General features: G+C 46.5%; 1 protein-coding gene across 1 annotated transcript; it reads left to right on the forward strand.

Moving 5' to 3' along the window:
• The first annotated feature begins 1,612 nt into the window (after nt 1-1,612).
• On the forward strand, nt 1,613-16,053 carry Nek2 (NIMA related kinase 2). The gene is made up of 8 exons (XM_034513258.2): nt 1,613-1,862; nt 2,488-2,705; nt 2,949-3,189; nt 6,180-6,262; nt 6,894-7,020; nt 8,009-8,237; nt 12,348-12,473; nt 14,064-16,053. The coding sequence occupies exons 1-8, from the start codon at nt 1,767-1,769 to the stop codon at nt 14,282-14,284; spliced, it is 1,341 nt and encodes a 446-aa protein (XP_034369149.1). The 5' UTR covers nt 1,613-1,766; the 3' UTR covers nt 14,285-16,053.
• The last annotated feature ends 3,636 nt before the right edge of the window (nt 16,054-19,689 follow it).

The following is a 19,689-nucleotide window of genomic DNA, read 5'->3' on the forward strand; positions in this document are numbered from 1 at the left end:
ATCAACACCACACACCGCATACACACATATACATACAACATAACACATGTATCACATACATCACACACCATACACACACCACACGCGCACATATCACAAACACACCACACACATACAACACACAGCACACGCAACATACTACATATGTCACATACAATACTCTACACATCATAAACACCACACACACCACATCCACACATGCCACACACACAACATACCACACATATCACATACAACACACACTATATAAATGACCTCAGCTATTTGTGGCTCTTTATATAATTTCTGAGATCTAAATTAATCCTACTCCTTTGGGGTGAGACAATGTCCTTGAATGCTAATTTAAAAGTTCTCCTGGCTGGCAATTCCAATTAGCTTATACTAAATTCAGCGCACGGAATAAATTCTTTATTTTTAACATAAGGAGGCTTCTAACTCTTATTAATAGGACATGGGGTTCTTTTCAATCACACCATGAACAGATATTTTAAGAACAATGACCCATTTATGCAACAGATTATTAGCTTTCTGGTAACGCACATTATCTTCCATTATTATGCCCTGGATAGACGCCTTCAGCCCTTTTCCCACGTCAAAGTCACTGGCTGTGTGAGCTGAAGTCAGTAAACTGCATTCAGCTCCCAGATTGGGAGTAAACAGATTTTAGAAGTAAACTTTGACGTTGAGGTGACCACTGTGTTCTGGATGCTTCCATACCTGATCCCTAAGCTTTGGGTACATTTCTATGTTGACAGGTCTCTCAGTTTGATGTTCAGAGATACAGACTATGTTAACTGTGCCCAGAAAACACACGTCAACTCTATGTTATTACTATGAATATTTGTTATTGTTGTTGTTATTTTAAAAAATGTTTTACTTTTAAATCAGTTCTCTTCTGGGCAGTGGAGCCTAGAAAATATAAGCTGAGTTTCCATTCCCTCATGGGAATGATTGGAACACAGGTTCATCTCTCTCTCTCTCTGTCTATCTCTGTCTCTCTCTCTGTCTCTGCGTGTCTCTCTGTCTCTCTTTCTCTCTGGGCGGGGGTGTCTTTCTCACAGGTGGGGTAAGGCAGGGCCCCTCTACAAAGCTCTGGATGTCCTTGAGGTTACTATGTAGACCCGGCTGGCCTCCAGCTCACAGAGCTCTGCCTCAGTGCGCCACCAAGCCTGGCTGGAACAGGGATTCCGGCTCTCTAGGTGTGAGGAAAATAAAGTGTTCGGCGCACTCACCGCGTCCCTCAGAGTCACCAAATCCTCAACACATACCAGCATACCAGTTTACATTAAGGGGCCGCGTGCAGAGGAGTCAGAAAAGGGTGGGGATCAAAGTGGAAAGGTCAAAAGGCCAGAGCCTCCAGTCTGAGAGCCTTGGATTTCCGTTACCATAGCGACCTCAGGGACGAACGGAATCACCGAGGCCCCAACAGGCTTTGCGATCCCAGGTCCCTGGGGTTCGTGGCATGGCCGGTACTCCATAGAGCAGTTAGACGCAGACACCAACGCCGACGCGGTTGCCTAGCGACACGCACTTTCCCAGGATGCCTAGCAGTGTTGTGTTTTCTCAGCCAATCAGAGCTGAGATACACCTTCGCTGTGGACCAATAGAACACGGGGCCGAAGCCCGCGACGGTTGACTCAGCGGCCGGCAGCTCGCGGGCTCAGGCAGGCTGATTAGGGGCTCGGGGGTCGGCGCGGTTGGCTTGCAGCGGGCGAGCCTGGGCTCCGAGCGGCGCGGTGGTGTGGGTGTCCGGGTGGCCGCTCGCCATGCCGTCCCGGGTGGAGGACTACGAGGTGCTGCACAGCATCGGCACCGGCTCCTACGGCCGCTGTCAGAAGATTCGGAGGAAGAGCGACGGCAAGGTGAGGCGCCGGGCAGCCCTTCCTAGGCGGGCTTAGGGAGGAGCAAGCGTCGCCCACGCTGAAAACGGGCAGGGTGGCCACCTGAACTCTCGTGGAGGCCCCGACTAAGAAGGGAAGGGTTTGCCGGCTGGCTTCCGCCGCTGGAAACCGGTGGAGGCTGGATGCGCGAATCGGCGGCGAGGCGAGAGAGGAGCTCACGTGACCGGCTTCGCCGCGGCGCCTTACGCAGTCCCGGACTCAAGCGCAGGGGATGGTGCCGCCCACATTATCCCGGATGGCCTTCCCACTAAATTAACCCGGTCTAGACTCCCTCACTGACACACCCATTGAGTTGTAGGAGATACTGGAACGTGACGTAGTGTTTTGTTTTTCTTTCTTCTTATTTATTTATTTTTTTGGTTTTTAAGAGACAGGGATTCTCTGTGTAGTCCTGGCTGTCCTGGAACTCACTCTGTAGACCAGGCTGGCCTCGAACTCAGAAATCCACCTGCCTCTGCCTCCCAAGTGCTGGGATTAAAGGCGTGTGCCACCACCGCCCGGCTGTGTTTTGTTTTACAACTTTGGAAATTTCATCCTTTGTCTCGGAGGACAGTAGATCCTCCATCTTGGAAATGTTGTCTTTCAGATCCTGGTATGGAAAGAACTTGATTATGGCTCCATGACTGAGGTGGAGAAGCAAATGCTTGTGTCTGAAGTGAATTTGCTTCGGGAGCTGAAACATCCAAATATCGTTCGTTACTATGATCGTATTATCGACCGAACCAACACAACCCTGTATATCGTAATGGAATACTGTGAGGGAGGGGACCTGGCTAGTGTCATTACAAAGGGGACCAAGGATAGGTAAGCTGAAAGGGTCTAGTTTTGTGGTTGTTAAGTACGTTCTGTTGAGAACAGGGGCAGAGCCCTTAATAATGTGGTAAAATGTTACTGTGTTTCTTTGGTGGCTGCACAATGTTGAAAAGTCCTTAGCGAATCAATTCCTAAAGTTCATACCTAATAATAATTTACTTCCATGCTTGTACACTTTGACAGCATAAATGATTTGATTCAGGATTGTGAAATGTGTGATTGCTTTTGCTCCAGACAATACTTGGAGGAAGAGTTTGTCCTTCGAGTGATGACTCAGTTGACACTGGCCCTGAAAGAGTGTCACAGAAGGAGTGATGGTGGCCACACTGTGCTTCACCGGGATCTGAAGCCAGCCAATGTCTTCCTGGACAGCAAACACAATGTCAAGCTTGGGGACTTTGGACTAGCTAGAATATTAAATCACGACACGAGTTTTGCAAAAACGTTTGTTGGCACACCCTATTACATGTCTCCTGTGAGTATTTCAGAATTTAACTCTTTTTTTTTTTTTTTTTTTTTTTTCCTGAGACTAAAGGGATTAAAGGTGTGTGCCACCACTGCCCGGCTTTGTTTAAATGACCACAAAGTGCTAAATTAACAAGGTTACAAATAATGTTTAAGGTAACAGTGTTTCCAAAGATGTCAGTGAAATAGTGTTTAAAGGCAACAATGTTTCCCAAGATGTCTGTCCTGAAGTGGTGACCTCAGACTCCCTGGGAGGATTTTTTTTTTTTTTTTTTTTTTTTTTTAAACATACAGAGTCCTGAACCCAAAGTTAAAGTATTGCTGGTCACATTTTATTAGCAGGAAGCTGAGATGAACTTAGATGCTCAGGTGCTTGCTGCTGCTTATGAGTTTAGGACCCAGGCCCAGGGGATGGTGCTTCCACAGTTATTGTGGGTCCTTCCAGCTTAGCTAAGCCAGTCTAGACTCCCTTGATGATATACATAGACTTGTGTCCTAGGTGATTTTAGATGCTGTTAAGAGGACAGTATTTACCTTCACAGTAACCTTATGTTTTGGTGAGGCTCAGGGCTTCTCACATTGGCATCCAGTTTTTAGTATTAGTTTCTGTATGTCCTGTTCTTGCTGCTGCTCTACATTTACAGAGTGTTTCCAAGTGTCTCACTATCATAAGGTACCCTTTGTGCCTATTCTTGTATGAATCATTCCTCATTTCTGATTATTAGATTGTAGAACAGTCGTTGGGGCAAGGACATGACAGGTCTTTAGTCTGTTATTAGATGTCTAGGTCAGGGCAAGCCTTTAATCCCAGTCTGGTCTACGTAGTGAGATCCTGTCTCAAAAAACCAAAGCAAAGCAAAAGTAAAATACCAACCAACCTCAAGTCTATAAGGGACAGCATTGCTGTGTAAGTGTATAAAATTGTAGCAAATAGAGGAATCTTTAGTAGTTCACAAAGATTTTCAGAAATTTCCAGATATATAATCACACTAATAGAACTGGTGACAATATAAAACCTTGTGAGTTTGTGACTATTTTCAGAGCAGGGCAGTTTTCCCATGGTGTTGTGTTCCATACAGCTTGATTACAAAGGAAATCACCCAGAAGTTAACACCTGCACGGTCTTTTGTGCCTCCTTTTCCCACGTGCCCTTGTGACTGAATGAGCTCAGTTTCCCTGAGACATAAGCTAGGAGAAGTAAGGAGAGTGTTAGTTCCTGCTGTGCTTTATAACAGTGGACTGAGGGTGGGTGTGTTTATATATACATTCATTTATTCATAGATATATAGATATGCATATATATTAATAAATGATACAAATGCATAGTTAAGTTTTTATACCTGTATCTACTGAGATGTGAGCTAGATGCATGTTTTGGTTACTCCAGCTTTTTCTATAATTCATTTAGTTTGATTTAGAAAATGTGGGGGTGGGGGGTGTTTAAGCTAGAAGAGGGCATCATTTCCCCTGGAGCTGGAGTTACAGGCAGTTGTGAGCTAATGGGCTCTCAACCTAAACTACCACTTGCTTTGATTTTTTTATGTACATTGGTGTTTGCCTGTTTATATGGTTGTGTGAGGTTGTTGGATTCCCTGGAATTGGAATTGAAGTTATAGACAGTTGTGAGCTGTTATGTGGGTGCTCTGGAAGAGCAGTGAGTGCTTTTCATTGCTAAGCCATCTCTTTAACCCTTATTTATTTATTTATTTATTTATTTATTTATTTATTTTTGAGACAAGAGTCTCAAGTAGCTTAGGTTGGCTATGATGGAGGATGATCATGAACTCCTGACCCTCTACCTCCATCTCTCAGGAGCAGGGTTAGAGATGTGTTCCACCAGCTAGTCCTCTGATTTTTAAAATAGAGTTTCTAGTCAGTGTCTACAACTGTATGTAGTCCCAGCTTTTGGAGGCTGAGGCAGGTGTCTGAGACCCTTGTTTCTAAACAAAATAAAAAAATGGTGTTTGCTTCCCTTGAGGATATTGGGGAGAGCTCTCTGATGATTTCCTTTGGATTATAAATGTCAACATTCGTGAAAATGAAATAGTGAGTGAATTACTCATGAAGTTGCCAGGACAAGATCATTTCCTTTTTTTATTATAAACGTGAGGATAAAGTGGAAGCTGCCATCTTGGCTACTGTAGTCTAAGCTACATTAGTCTTTTGGATATGAAATTTTGAAAATTTTTGCTACAGATAGAAAATTTAACATTTTTCTTCTCTCTCTTTTTCTCTCTCAAATTTTACTTTATATGTATGAGAGTGTTCTGTCTTCATGGACACCAGAAGAAGTAATCAAATCATATTGTAGGTGGTTGTGAGCCACCATGTGGTTGCTGGGAATTGAACTCAGGACCTCTGGAGGAGCAGCCTGTGCTCTTCACTGCTGAGCCATCTCTCCAGCCCCATTTTTTCTTCTTAATGGAATATGACCAAATATTGAGGTTCTGTCTTGTGTTTAGTGTAGTGAATTATTGATTGTAGGCTTCATTTTGGCTGTTTTTGTTTGCTGGTTTTTTTTTTATAGTAACTCATACACCCAGGCTTCCTAGAACTTGTATAGTTGAGAATAACTTTGAAATTTTTTTAAGAAGATATTATTTATTTTTAGTTTATGTGTTTTTCCTGAATATGTGTACAGCCTGGGAGACCTCAGGGCATTGGATCCCCTGGAACTGGAGTCATAGGTTGTAATGGGCTGCTGTGTGGTTACTGGGGAGGAAACCTGGCTCCTGCGGGAGTGTCAGTTGGGTCTTGGCTGCCGAGCTGTGTCTCTAGCCCATCATCGAGTTCTGGTCCTCATGCCTCTACCTCCTCAGTGCCGGCATTACAAGCATGAGCCACCACACCACGGTTATTTTGTGCTTGGGATCTAGCCCAGGACTTAGTGCCTGCTAGGCAAGCACACTGCCAGCCCAGCTGCACCCCAGCCCTCAGGTTGAAACAAAACAAGCTCTCACTGCCCCCCCCCCCTTGGTACTTTCTTACCTTCTCCTTTAGGAGCAGATGAGCCGCTTGTCCTACAACGAGAAGTCGGACATCTGGTCGCTGGGCTGCCTGCTGTATGAGCTGTGTGCGCTGATGTGAGTACGTGGAGACGGCCTGTCCGCTCACACTCTGGGCCCTGTTAGAACAGCAACAACAAAACACTTAGACTAGAACCTGTGGGTCTGGGTCCTGCTTTGTTCCAGGATCTGTTTGCCAGTGGAACTGATGCTTAGCTGGAGGGCAGTTTATAGATCCGGCCAACACAGCAGATGCAGCAGGGGTGCTGAGGAGAGGCGTGGGGCTGGCAAACAGGAAGGGCTGTGAGTCTTGATACTTTACCAAGCACCACAGTAGTATAGGGACGGAGGAGAGACTTTCCATCACACTGGAGACAGTTTGGGCTGTCCTTCCAGATCTAGTAGAAAGAAGCTGCGTGCACTGCTGCAGAATGTATGGACACACCCCAAGTCAGAGCTGTCCAAACCTAAAGTACGGCAGTATGGCCTCTCCACAGTACGGTCAGTCGGCCGGCTACACTGCTAACCATAGCCAGGGAAGAGTCCCAGAGGAAGAAGTAGAGTGCATGGCCGACACCAGTCCCCAGTTACTTCTGCCCCTCGTCGGCTTCATTTACCATTTCCGTAACTCCTTTCTCTCCTGTGCCCTCCCCTCTCCCCCCTCTCTCTTCCCTCCTTTTCATTTTCATTTTTATCTTTTAAATCACAGGCCACCGTTTACAGCTTTCAACCAGAAAGAGTTAGCTGGGAAAATCAGGGAAGGGAGATTCAGGCGCATCCCCTATCGCTATTCTGATGGCTTGAATGAGCTCATCACTCGGATGCTGAATTTAAAGGTAATGGTTACAAGGCACCGTGCGTACTGTCTCGGTCTCTGTACTTTGGAGGCGTACTCTGTGTAAAGACCGGTGAGAACTAAAGAAGTGTCGCTCTCCTTGGCTCAAATCCATTTAGCACAGGTGGATGCTCACAGGTGTGGAAACATGCCTCCTCAACAACTGTGGCCTCACTTCCTGTTTTTCTTGCTGTCTTCTGCCACAGTGATGGATGGTTAGTGGCATGGGAGGACTGAGGAAAGGCTGATCTCAGAGCTGCAGTGGTAAGGGAAGGAGCCAGAATGTGCTGTGTTCCCTTCCCTCACTGTGAGGGATTACAGATTATGAGGGGAAGGTCAACAGCAGAGAATAAAAGTATCCTGAATGGTCTTCTAGCTGGTGGGATGGGAGGCAGGTGGTCTTTGTTGGCTGAGGAAAGTGTGAAGCGGGGAGCTGTGGGTTTGTGGAAGATGCAGGGGTGGAGGATGGGGAGGCAGACTGACAAGGATAGGATTGTTGTGAGGATGTTCTCGTCCCACTTTCCCAGAGCAGCCCAGTGATGCCCAGTGTTGGTAGGTATGGGGAGTTCTGCAGGCCTGAACCAGCTCTTCAGAATAGGTGGGAAAGGGGAAACAGGCAGATAGACCCACACCATCATGTAGGCCCAGCACCTGGTGACGGTCGAACTTGTTTTTCCAGGTGTAACCTGATATCTCTGGATGCAGGGACTCTCTTTTGTCTTGTTTACCCTTTTCTTAAGATGTCTCTGATTGGGGGGGGGGGGGGGCTGGAGAGATGGCTCAGAGGTTAAGAACCTCTGCTCTTCCAGAGGTCCTGAGTTCAATTCCCAACAACCACATTATGGCTTATGACCATATATAACAAGATCTGGTGCCCTCTTCTGGCCTGCAGTCATACGTGCAGGCAGAACACTGTATATACATAATAAACAAATTAAAAAAAAAAAAAAAAAGACGTCTCTGATTGGCCTGCCATACTGTTTCTCCAGGACTACCATCGCCCTTCAGTGGAAGAAATTCTGGAGAGCCCTTTGATAGCAGACTTGGTTGCAGAAGAGCAGAGGAGAAATCTGGAGAGGATGGAGAGGAGAGGTCGGCGTTCAGGCGAGCCTTCGAAGCTGCAGGACTCCAGCCCTGTGCTGAGTGAGCTCAAGTTGAAGGAAAGGCAGCTGCAGGATCGAGAGCGAGCACTCAGAGCTCGGGAGGACAGCCTGGAGCGTGAGTGGTGCCCTGAGCCAGGGAGCCAGCGGTGGGGAGGCGGGGCCAGGGTCTGAACAGAAGAGCTTATATGCACAGGCTGTTAGAACCTTTTGTTTCTTTTTAGTTGTGGGTCCTGGGGATTGAACCCAGGATCTTGTGAATACCAGTGAGCTACATCCCAGCACTTTTCTCTCGAGCTAGAATTTCTCTGAGTTGCCCAGGCTAACCTTCCATCTTCCTGCTCCAGCGACTGTGTAGCTGGGTTACGGGCCTGTGTCACCAAGCCTGGCAGAACCTTCTTTATAAACCAGTGGTTCTCATCATGTGGGTTGTGACCCCTTTGGGGGGTTCAAATGACCCTTTTACATGGGTCACCTAAGACCATCAGATAATATGTATTTCCCATGAGACTCCACTCCTTTGTCCATCTCCAGGTGGTATACACACAGTCAGATGTGCCCACATACAAGAACCAGGTGTGATACATCATGACAACCCTATCACATGTACCCTGAACATATATATAATTTCATTAGAAATATTCTATTAGAAAACCATGACAATGGTTATGTAGAAAGGAATGTTAAGAAAATAGAGTGAGAATGTTCTACAGTGTGGTTTTATCTCAATAATTACAGCAAGAGTTGGGGCCACAATGTGTTATTTGCTGTGAACGTCTATCAACCAAATCTATGAAACTAAGCAAACTAAAGTGCCATTTTGATAACAAGCATTTGTGCTTTACTGGCAAGGGTATTGACTATTTAGAAACAAAGCTGATGAACTCAAGAAAGCCAAACTTGAGAGCACCCAGAGGTGTGCTTCTACCATGCAGCAGTGGATACAGAGACAGGCCTGTTGGTGCCACTGCAGGGCAAGTGTGTGCTGGAGAGATGGAGAGAAAGAGAAGCAGAACGGTTTGTGCATATGAAGAGAGGAACTGGAAACTTGAAGGTGGTGGGAACAGCCTGATGTGAGTAGTCTGAGATGCCACCTGAGGCCATAGTGAGATCCCAGCTCCTGCTGCCACTAAGAGCCACGTCTGGGGCTGTGGCCTTGAAATAGCTATGGACCTTGATGTTTGTGGTTCGTGTGTCCCTGGTCTGGGCTGCCTCCTGGGACCATATTGATGTCCAAGGACTTCGAAGAGCTGGCCTTACTCCTTGCCTGGGCAGCCTGAGAGAACTGGCCCTGGTGGTGTGGGTGCAGGAGAGCTGACCCTGGCAGTGCTGGTGGGGCAGAACTGGTGGGCTAAACAACTCAGCTACCAGCCAGGCCCAGATCAGGGCTGAGTTGGCCTACCCCAGTCTATCCCATCTGTGAACTGCTGGAGCATGTGAAATGGCTGGTCCTACAGATCCAAAGCTGCAGGATCTCCATGACACAGGGCAACAACAGCATCCAAGAGGAGTCCCAGTGAGGATCCAGTATTGATGGTGTAGCAAAAGCCAGAGGCCTGAAACCACACCAGTGACTCAGTGCAATGAACATTTGCAAGTAAAGCTGTGTGGGCAAAAGAGTAGACTGTGGGACATACTGCGACACACTAAAGCTTCCATGGAGAAGAGAGGATTTTTTTTTTTTTCTTTTGTCAGGGAGGTTGCGTGGCAGAAGACATTGAGGGACAGAAAGATGGGTGGGATTGGGGTGAATGATGTGAAATCCCAAAGAATCAACGGAAAAGTTAAAGAAAAAGCCAGACTTGACAGTAGTGGCAAGTACCACAAATGAAACGTAGCAGCTCTTGAAACTTCATGTTTGGTGACGCTCAGTCACCAGGGCTGTAAAACCTCACACCACTGCTGAAGACTTACTGTTGTTGCCAGTGGCCAATGACATTGCTCAGGTTATGGTCAGAGGTGATTGTTACACAGTTGAGTGCAATCTCCTTGTCTAACAACACTGCAATAACACATCTGCTGATATTCTTAATCAGAAATCTAGCAAATTAAAAGTAAATTCAGTATTTAGTATCCAGCTCGATGAAGCTACAGATGTAAACTTTTCAGTTATTGCTTCAGAAGTATATTAATGATGGTGACTTTAAAGATGAGGTCTTTACAACCACAATATGCAATTGGTTCATTTCTGAAAGAGAGTAGATCTCTTGGGGAAAGGTTTGTGGTGTTTGCACAGATGGTACTCCAGCTATGCTAGGATATAGATTAGAATATCAACATTTAGTACTGAGTGAGACACCAAAAATCATCGGAACCCATGGTATGATTCATCAACAAATAGCCTTGAAGATGCTGCCACAAGAGTTATAAGAAGTAGTGAAGAGGGCCGGGCATGGTGGCACGCGCCTTTAATCCCAGCACCCAGGAAGCAGAGGCAGGTGGAGCTCAGGTCAAAGCCAGCCTGGTCTACAGATCATGTTCCAGGACAGCCAGGGCTACACAGAGAAACCCTGTCTCAAAAACAAAACAAAATAAAACCAACAACAACAAAAACAAAACAAAAACAACAAAAGGTAATGAAAAGCAACATAAGTTCTGTGAGTTTTGTGAAGGTGAGCACTTCATACTGTAATGAAATGGTTGTGAAGAGGAAAAGTCTTCAAATGAGTTTGAACTTCATGATGAACTCAATGTTGTTAGTCAGACAGCAGGGCTGCAGTTGTAAGCGCTTTTCAGTAATAACGTGAGTGGCAGACGGCAGCTTACTTGGTTGCCATCTTTGCCATCTTTGTCATCTTGAGTGAGTTACATTTATCACTACAAGGACCAACTGCAACATGCTTCGATTTGTCTGAAAGAATCCGATTATTCCAAATGAAACTTGAGCTTTGAGGAAAAAAAAAAGATGAAAATAAATTACGTGCTGCCTACCTTATCTGCTTTCTTTGAGGAGCATGACATTGAACCAGACAAAAGAATTACAAAGATAATTTCTGTTTGAGAACACTCGCACATGCTTGCAGACAAGAAATCTCACTGTATTTTCCAAGTCTACATGACGCCCCATTTGCACTTGCCTGGAGAGTCGAGGCTGCTCCCCGGACCACAAGAGTTCACTGAACAGCAATGCAATGAGCTGATTCTTCCACAGTGCCCCAGCTACAAAACTCTGGATCAAGTGTTTGCAGCAGTATCCTGCTGGACTCTTTAATTTTTTTTAAACCCTGTTTTTAATAATGCTTTAATAACACTTTCAACTCCTAGCCCACCATCACTAGAGGTAGTGGAAGAGAAAGGTTGTTAGAATGCAGGGGCAGTGGACCTGTTTAGCAAATTTTTTGGAGCAAATCTTATCTGCGTCAAGAAATCAGCAGTTCAGTTCATAGGAATCGGTGACAACTCAAACCACTGGCAAACACTTTCTGGATACACCAGCAGTCTGTTTTGGTAGTATTGGGATAGCAAGCAGGAATCAGCAGCGGTGGCATGGCTGGAGCAGAGACTTGTGCTCTTGCTAAGGCTGCCCCGAGAATTTCTGATCTGTGAGAAAGCAGCAATCTCAGCCTTTGCGCTGAAGTTTGTTTTTACTGGTACTGTGGCAAAATGTGGCAATGTAGTTTACTGTTGTTATATTAAGATTACTGGGCAGTGGTGGCACACACCTTTAATCCCAGCACTTGGGAGGCAGAGGCAGGTGGATTTCTGAGTTCGAGGCCAGCCTAGTCTACAGAGTGAGTTCCAGGACAGCCAGGGCTACACAGAGAAACCCTGTCTTGAAAAACAAAACAGAACCCCCCCCCCCAAAAAAAAAAAAAAAAAAGATTGTTACCAATGTCACACCACACTTCAAGACAAAATTACATTTATTTGTAATTAAGAGTAAATATTTCACAATATGTAATTACATAAATTTTGTGACTAACCACTATGCTTTAATTATGTTTGGTTTGTAATAATGAAAACACATCATGCATTTCGGATATTTATATTATGATTTGTAACAGTAGCAAAGTTATAGTTAAAGTAGCAACAAAAATGTTATGGTTATGGTCCTCACAACATGAGGAAGTATATTAAAGGGTCCCAGCTGTAGGAAGGTTGAGAACACTGCAGTACAGGACTCTTCCCAGCCTGCCTGTGGGGGTGACAAAAAAGAGGTACGAGCCCCAGGTGGTTTATGGCCAGAGCTCCTTATTCATTGCTTTTCTTTTTCCATGCTTTTTTCAAGAGAAGGAACGTGAACTTTGTATTCGAGAGAGACTTGCGGAGGACAAACTGGCCAGAGCCGAGAGTCTGGTGAAGAACTACAGACTGCTGAAGGAGCACAGGTTCCTGGGTCTGGCTGGTGACCCAGGTATGCTGTGAGCGGCACACACTGCCTCACATGGGGCTGTGCACTCCAGTGTGGCCCCCGGAGTGGGTTGTAGGCCTTTGGCCGTACAGCCCCAGATCTTAGGGTGATGTGCTCCTGAGATCTGTGCTCCTGAGTGGACCGAGGCCCTGCTGGTGCAGTGACTGAGTCCCTGGGGGAGAGACCTGATAGGAGTTGGGATTCCATTTCAGCTTCCTCAGTGTACCAAAGACATGGAGATACTTAGATATTTAATTTTTGAAATGGAAACACTTTCAAAACTATACATTTCAAGTTTTTCTCAGGTACTGTGTTCTTTGGCTATTGTGGTTTGAATAGTTACGGCCCTTGTAGACTCTTGTGTTTGAATGTTTGGCCTAGAGAGAGTGGCACTATTAGGAGGTGTGGCCTTGTTGGAGGAAGTGTGTCACTGGGGGCAGATTTTGAGGTCTCCTCTGCCCGGTGTGGAAGACAGTCCTTCCTTGCTATCTATGGATCAAGATAGAGAACTCTCAGCTCCTTCTCCAGTAGCATGCCTGCCTGCATGCTGCCATGATGATAATGGACTAAATTCTGCCTGCAAGCCGGCCCAATGAAATGTCCTTTATAAGAGTTGCCTTTGTCATAGTGTCTCTTCCCAGCAATGAAACTCTAAGACAGTTATGTTACCAAAACTATATTTTCAAGCAAAAATCCTGGCATTTTTTGCACTGTCACACTTCAGTCATAGTAGAAAATCTGGCTTAAAAGGCATGGTGGTATAAGTCTGTGATCCCAGCACTTGAAAGACTGAGGCAGGAGAATTGCTTGAGTTTGAGACTAGCCTATTGAGTTCGAGATGGTCCAAAAGAAAAGGGACGGGCAGTTGGCTCAGCAGCTGAGAGCACACACCACTTGTCGTAGTCACCGCTTTATTGCTGTGAAGATGCACCATGACCCTGCAATTCTTACAAGAGAAAGCATTTATCTGGGCTGGCTTACAGCTTCACACGTTCAGCCCATGACCATCGTGGTGGGGAGCATGGCGGTAGGCGTGCCGCTGGTGAGGTAGCTGAGGGCTACTTCATCTGCTGGGACTTTCTCCAACAAGGCCATACCTCCTAATCCTTTTCAATTCGTGCCAGTCTCTGATGACTAAGGATTCACATATATGAGCCTATGAGGCCATTGTTTAAACCACCACTCTGTTCTTCCTGAGGACACGCAGCTGTTTTGGAGTTAAAACTTCATGAATTATAATTAGTGGGTGTAAATGTAAAATCGTGTACTATAAAATCATCAAAAACTGACACACACACACACACACACACACACACACACACACGGACACCATGGGAACAGATGCTGGTCAGTCTTTTGTTAATCAGCTGTGGCTGATGTCAGTACTGGCCCCCTTGTGATAGTCACAGCAAGTGTGAGTTTGGTTCCTGGCATGCATACACAGCCCTCCTGCCTGGAGCTTCAGCTCCCAGGGAGCCCTTGACCACTCGTCCTAGAGAACACCTCACAGGTATCAGATGATAGGTCAGCTCTTTGATCTGTGTGCTATAATTGATCTCGGGTAACTCGATCCTTTTCCTTTTCTTTCTGAAGAAGTTGATCCTGCATCCTCAGAAATGAAGAAGAAGGTCCGTTTCCACGGGGAAAGCAAAGAGAACACCACAAGGAGTGAGGATTCCGAGAGCCAGCTCACCAGATCCAAGTGCAAGGACCTGAAGAAGAAGCTTCATGCTGCCCAGCTGCGGGCTCAAGCCCTGTCTGATATTGAAAAAAACTACCAGCTAAAGAGCAGGCAGATCCTGGGCATGCGCTAGGCCACAAGGCATGGAGCTGGGTCAGTATTGATACTGACAACCCACCGGAGGTTGGTTGGTCCTCAGCTGCTGTAGTTTTGTGTGTCTGGTTCTGTGAGTTGAACCTTTGAGTGTGGTGAGCATGGTATTGGGACTGTTTGTGGTCTACAGGATGGACATGTCTTCTTCCTAATATCCCTGTGTAGAAAGCATGCTGGCTTTGCTGGTTGGTTGGGCTTTTGATCCCGTGTGTGATTACTACTTGGAATATGAGATGGGGCAGTATAGATACTATAGATCTTAGGAGAAAATAATGTTAGGGAAAGAATATTTAACCTGGAGGACTCACTGAGAAGTTCACACAACTGAGCGATGCTGCCTTCACTGCCGTTTCCAGGGGAGGCTTCAGCGGGTATGACCTCACTGTAAGGGATATGGCAGGGCCTGGGGTCTTGACTCTCCCACAGGGTTGCGTGTCAGAGGCACAGTGGGAGCTTATTAGTGTGTGATGTTACAGGGAAGACCCAGCCACTGGCCTGACAGCCCCACTCACCAGCATTCCGGCTCCAGGATGCTCGTTGTGCTAGTTAACTACAGACTAGACTTGGGACGGAAGGTAAAGGGCTGAAGCTTTTACCTCAGCACATGATTTACCGTAGGGAAACTCATGCCAGCATAACACCCAGGCTGTGCCGGGCTGACTGACAGGGCAAAGGTCATTAGAATTGTCCCTCAGCACGCTGCTGTCCTGCAATACAGGCAGGCACTGGGGACAGGAGGCTACTGGGAGCCCTGAGAGCTCCCTCTCCCACTGTGCAGGGCCTGTCCCCATCTGTCAGTTCATGGCATTAGTTAAGTGCTGTCTGTGCCCTCAAGTATGAATGGTCTGAAGTGTCAGTCTATATATTTTAAATCATACATGTGGTCCCCAAACATTTAATGTTGGAGAACTGTCTTCAGAAAGTTGGTCTATTTAAGGCTACTGGGGGGAAAAAGCAGGTCTCCTTTGCATCTGTCCTTGTGGATAAATGTCCACAGTCCCTTGAGATGGCTTCAGAAAAGAACAGTGTGCAGTGTACGTTATGAGAGCCATGCCTGCCTTTACCTGTGTGAGGGCCAGATTACTCTTGTCTACAGTTTCCCGAAGACCTCAGCAGAAAGGGGTCCATTTGTCCTAATACGTACGTGCTGTTGGCTGAGAGGGAAGGTTAGAAGCATTTTAATGCCGTTTGTTTCATGGCTAAACACACAGGCTCCTTGCATTTTAAAACTCAGTGTGCTTTACTTTCTGGAACTGTAACAGCTTACTTGGGTGGGTAGCTTGCCAAGGTTGACTTTTGTAACACTTCATGCAAACTGCTGTTGGCATTTGCAGTTGTAGAAGCTGTATGAGGGATTGCTTACTGTTACAGTGCCTGGGATTTCTTGCAGCTGCATATATAATGCCTGGCATCTTTTGCAACTTTGGCTTTTAGTAGCAGCTTGGAATGTTAAAGTGCGGTGAGCATCTTCTCTGCTGTGAAGGGCCTGACAATCTGCCAGGTGGGGAATCTTGTTAAAAACCAGAAACTCAGTGCAGTGGTTTTCCTGCCTTTTCTTTCTCCTTTGGTCTATAATGATATTGGCATAGCAATACAAAGTAAAATCTGTGTATATAAAAATTCTAAGTATGAGGTTTTAAATGTTCCTGAACTATAGAAAAACTTAATTGGATACAATTGTTTATAATTAACAGGTCATCTTATTTATAAATTTTCCAATATAATATAAATCTATTTTGTGGAAATTTATCACTGTGATGCTTGCATTCTGTGTGTGCATGTGTGTGCATGTGTGTACATATTCGTGTGTGCGCAGGCGCATGTAGCACCTAGATGTCGAACTCAGGTGTCACTGTTAGGAGCTGTCCACCTTGATTTTTGATAAGGAGTCTCCCTGGCATGGGCCACAACAATTTTGCCAAGCTTGCTATCTCCAGGTCCTAGAGTTCTCCCTGTCCCCACCTCCCTAATGCTGAGATTACAAGCACATTTCACTGCAGCTAACTTTTTATGTGGTTCTAGGCCTGATCAGTGCTTGCACAGCAAGTACCTTTCTGACTGAGTCGTGTCCTTAGCCCGTGATGTCATTTGTTTTTATTCTGGATGTCATTTGTGTCCAATTTTTTCCATGCTGTAAAACCTTCATTTTTCTACAGTTATGTCTTCATTCCGCTGTAGGCTGTAGTGGAACTTACGTTCTCATCGATCATGGAGGCTAGCACTGCAGAGCCAATAGAGTCTGCTCCACAGGGCACACTGGGCAATGTTTAGAAACATTCCTTGTTTTGTTTTTCAAGACAGGGTTTCCCTATGTATCCCTGGCTGTCCTGGTTCTCAGTCTGTAGACCAGGTTAGCCTTGAAGTCAGAGATCTGCCTGCCTCTGCCTCCTGAGTTCTGGGATTAAGGCATGAGCTACCACCACCCAGTTGTTTGGAAATTATCTTGAAAGTCCCATAGCTAGAGTCCAGTGATGCTGTTGACTGAGTAGGACCACTCTCAGGAGGGCTGGAGTATACCGCCACCCTTATAGAGAACTTTGCAGTTTGATGTTTAGTGTGTGTGCATGTATAGACACATGCCTGTGTGTGTCAAGGTTGGTGTTATGTTTCTTGATCTCCACTTTGTTCAGGCAGAGTCCTCCCTGAACCCAGAGCTCACTGATTGCTGCTGGCCTCTGAGTCAGCTTGCCACAGAGATCCTGTGATTGTGGGCAGCTGCCATAACTTCCCAGCTTTCACATGCATTCTGGGGATCTCAGCTCTGGCCCTCAGCTACCTCCTAGTCCAGAATTTTTAAAGTCATGTCTAATTTGAGCATGAGGAACTTTACCCATCATATTTTTTATGTAACATTTCCCTGGTACTGCTAATTGTATGAGCATGATAGAGACCATGTTATGGAAGGTTCAGAAATAACTAACTCCTTCAGGTATACAGACTTAGCACACTGCTGGTAATGTAGTTCTCATACAGAAAAGGACACAGCCAAGCGAGAGATTTTCCCAGCAGGCTGTTCTGCTGTAGTGTTGGGTCTAGCTCCTGGCAGCAGCAGGAACTGCAAGGCTCAGTCTGAAAGGACTGTGCAGGAGTCTGGTTCAAGAAGAGGTGGGGAAGTGCATTCTCTACGGCCTCCCTGGTTTGTGTTACTTGCTATTGAATGTTCTAAGAAATATTGGGGAACTGTTAGCATTCATGTTATCATTTGTCTTCATTCTGGACAATGACAGCTCATGCTGGCTCATCCCTGGAGAGTGCCTCAAGCCAGGCAGAAGAGAGAGAGAGAATGCTCTCAGCCTTTGACTGTGTGTGTGTCTCTCGACAGCTGGAGGACCTGTGACTTGTTCTTTCTTCACCAGCCCTGTTCAGCGCAATGCCAGGTCTCAAGTCTAGCCCAGCACCCTGCTTTCTTAGGTCTGTTGCCCCAACCAAGGCAGTTGGCCTCCCCCAGGAGCACTAGCCCTTCTAGGCTGGACACCTTTTGCCAAGACACCCACCCTCCATAAGGTCTCTCACCTGGCAAGTGACACATGGATTGTGACTTGCCTTGTACTGAGCTGCCTAACATTGGCCCCTTCACACCTGTACTCAGGCTTCTGCTGAGAGTCCTATTAAGTTAGAAACAGAGCAGTCAGCAGTCCCAATCACCCGTAAACCAGACCTTAAGAAATAACCTTTCCTACTTCATTTTAAAGTCTGGAGCCAGCTAGATGTGGGTATCTCAGACTCTACTTAACTTCCATTCATTTATTCAGTCAATGGACGAGTCATTGAGGGCCTACCATGTTGAAACACTGACATTAACCCATTACGGTGGCAGATTGCGGGGAGGAACACAGTGCGACGGGCTGTGGGGGCAGGGCAGGAGGAAGAGGACTTGCAGGGCAGCGAGAAGAAGGTCCTTGAAAGTGACTTTTGCGTCCTGACACTGAGGCAAGCCGGTTCTTGGAAGGAAGGGGCTGCTTGCTCCCTCGCCTTAGGCATTAGGGTTTCGGCAGGTTCACCAGCGCCTCAGCAATGGCAGAAGGTGGCCGCACGGTGGCGCCAAGGCGCTGTGAGCCCAGCAGCCGGGAGGCGATGGCTCCCCGCTGAGCTCTGATCCATAACTTTCTGTCTTCACACCCCTGTGAACAGGTGCCAGAGAAACTGAGGCACACAGGTCACAGGTGAGCAGCACAGTCTCCCAAGTCACTCTGGCTTGGTGAAGGATCAGTCTCAGGAAGGAGGCCCTGCCGGCTCCCCTGCCTTTGAGCATAGCAGCCTGTTTCCCTCGCTGGGTGTTGAAGCTAAAACAGCTTTCAATTCAAAAGGTCAAGAGATGTTTATTCTGGAGCCAAAAATGAGTGACCGTGGCCCAGGTGCACAGATTCAGCTTACCCCAGATACCATGTTCCAGCGTGGTAACAATTTCATGGAGTTTTAGAGTAACAAGAAAGGCAGGTGGATGGCCATGGCGGGAACCCTTGCTGTAGCCCTCAGATCTCTTCTGAGCATCTCAGCGTTGGGGCTGGAAGAAGCTAGAGCTGTTCACACCAATAGGTCCCACACAGAAGCTGGCAACATGTGGCTATTTACCGGCTTAAAATGGCCCAAGGTCATTTTGCTCTGGACCTGCAACATTCCAACTCTCTATGGTTCCTGCTGTTCAGAACATAATTGGCCTGGTAGCAGGTTATCACAGTGACTTCTTTCCAGAAGTGGGGAGGGGGTAAGATAAATGCCTACCCTGGGCATAGCCCATGCTGTGGGTCCAGCCTTGTGGCGGATAATTAGGGTTTAAGGTTATCTGCGGCTATATAGCCAGTTTGAAGCCAACCTGGGCTACATGAGACCCTACTTCAGAAAAACAAAACAATAAACCTTGAAAAATAAGTAACAACAACAAACCCCCAAGACAACTGGGCGGTTTAATAAGATGGGCCAGAGTGGTGTGATAGGGCCAGGTAGTCTTTAGGTCTGGTGCTGAAAGAGATGCCCGGGAAGGTTTAGGTGAGGTAGGTTTAGGTGCTGGTTTTAAAGCAAGACCCTGTGAGGATGAGTCTAGTAGCTTTTTCTCCCTCCCACTTTCCTTGGTATTGCTGTCGTGTCTCCTGGAGTTCCACTCCCTCCAAAGCCCAGGCCAGATGCCTAAGACTCAGGCTGCCCGGGATCCTTTCCCTGAAGTATGCCTCACTTACAGGTCTTGTGGAACTAGAGGCAAGGCTCTCAACTGGATTGGGCTCTAGAAGGGATGAAGAGAATGTACGTTGCACCAGGAATGCTCAGTGACTTGGAAAACGACCGGCATTGATGGGTGGATTTCTCAGAAAGAAAGCTGTTGAAACCAGCCTTACCCAGGAGGTGCATGCTGGCTGTGGGCGTTCCGATGAGGCCTAGGCCTTCTTTATC

The sequence above is a fragment of the Arvicanthis niloticus genome, chromosome 10, assembly GCF_011762505.2.
Source record: "Arvicanthis niloticus isolate mArvNil1 chromosome 10, mArvNil1.pat.X, whole genome shotgun sequence".
Classification (NCBI taxonomy): domain Eukaryota; kingdom Metazoa; phylum Chordata; class Mammalia; order Rodentia; family Muridae; genus Arvicanthis; species Arvicanthis niloticus.

Excerpts from the sequence above, each read along its gene's own strand:
- Nek2 (XM_034513258.2), top strand. The coding sequence starts at position 1,767 with ATGCCGTCCCGGGTGGAGGACTACGAGGTGCTGCACAGCATCGGCACC. Across the intron at positions 2,706-2,948 it reads ACAAAGGGGACCAAGGATAG|ACAATACTTGGAGGAAGAGT; the intron begins GTAAGCTGAAAG and ends CTTTTGCTCCAG. Across the intron at positions 8,238-12,347 it reads TCGGGAGGACAGCCTGGAGC|AGAAGGAACGTGAACTTTGT; the intron begins GTGAGTGGTGCC and ends GCTTTTTTCAAG.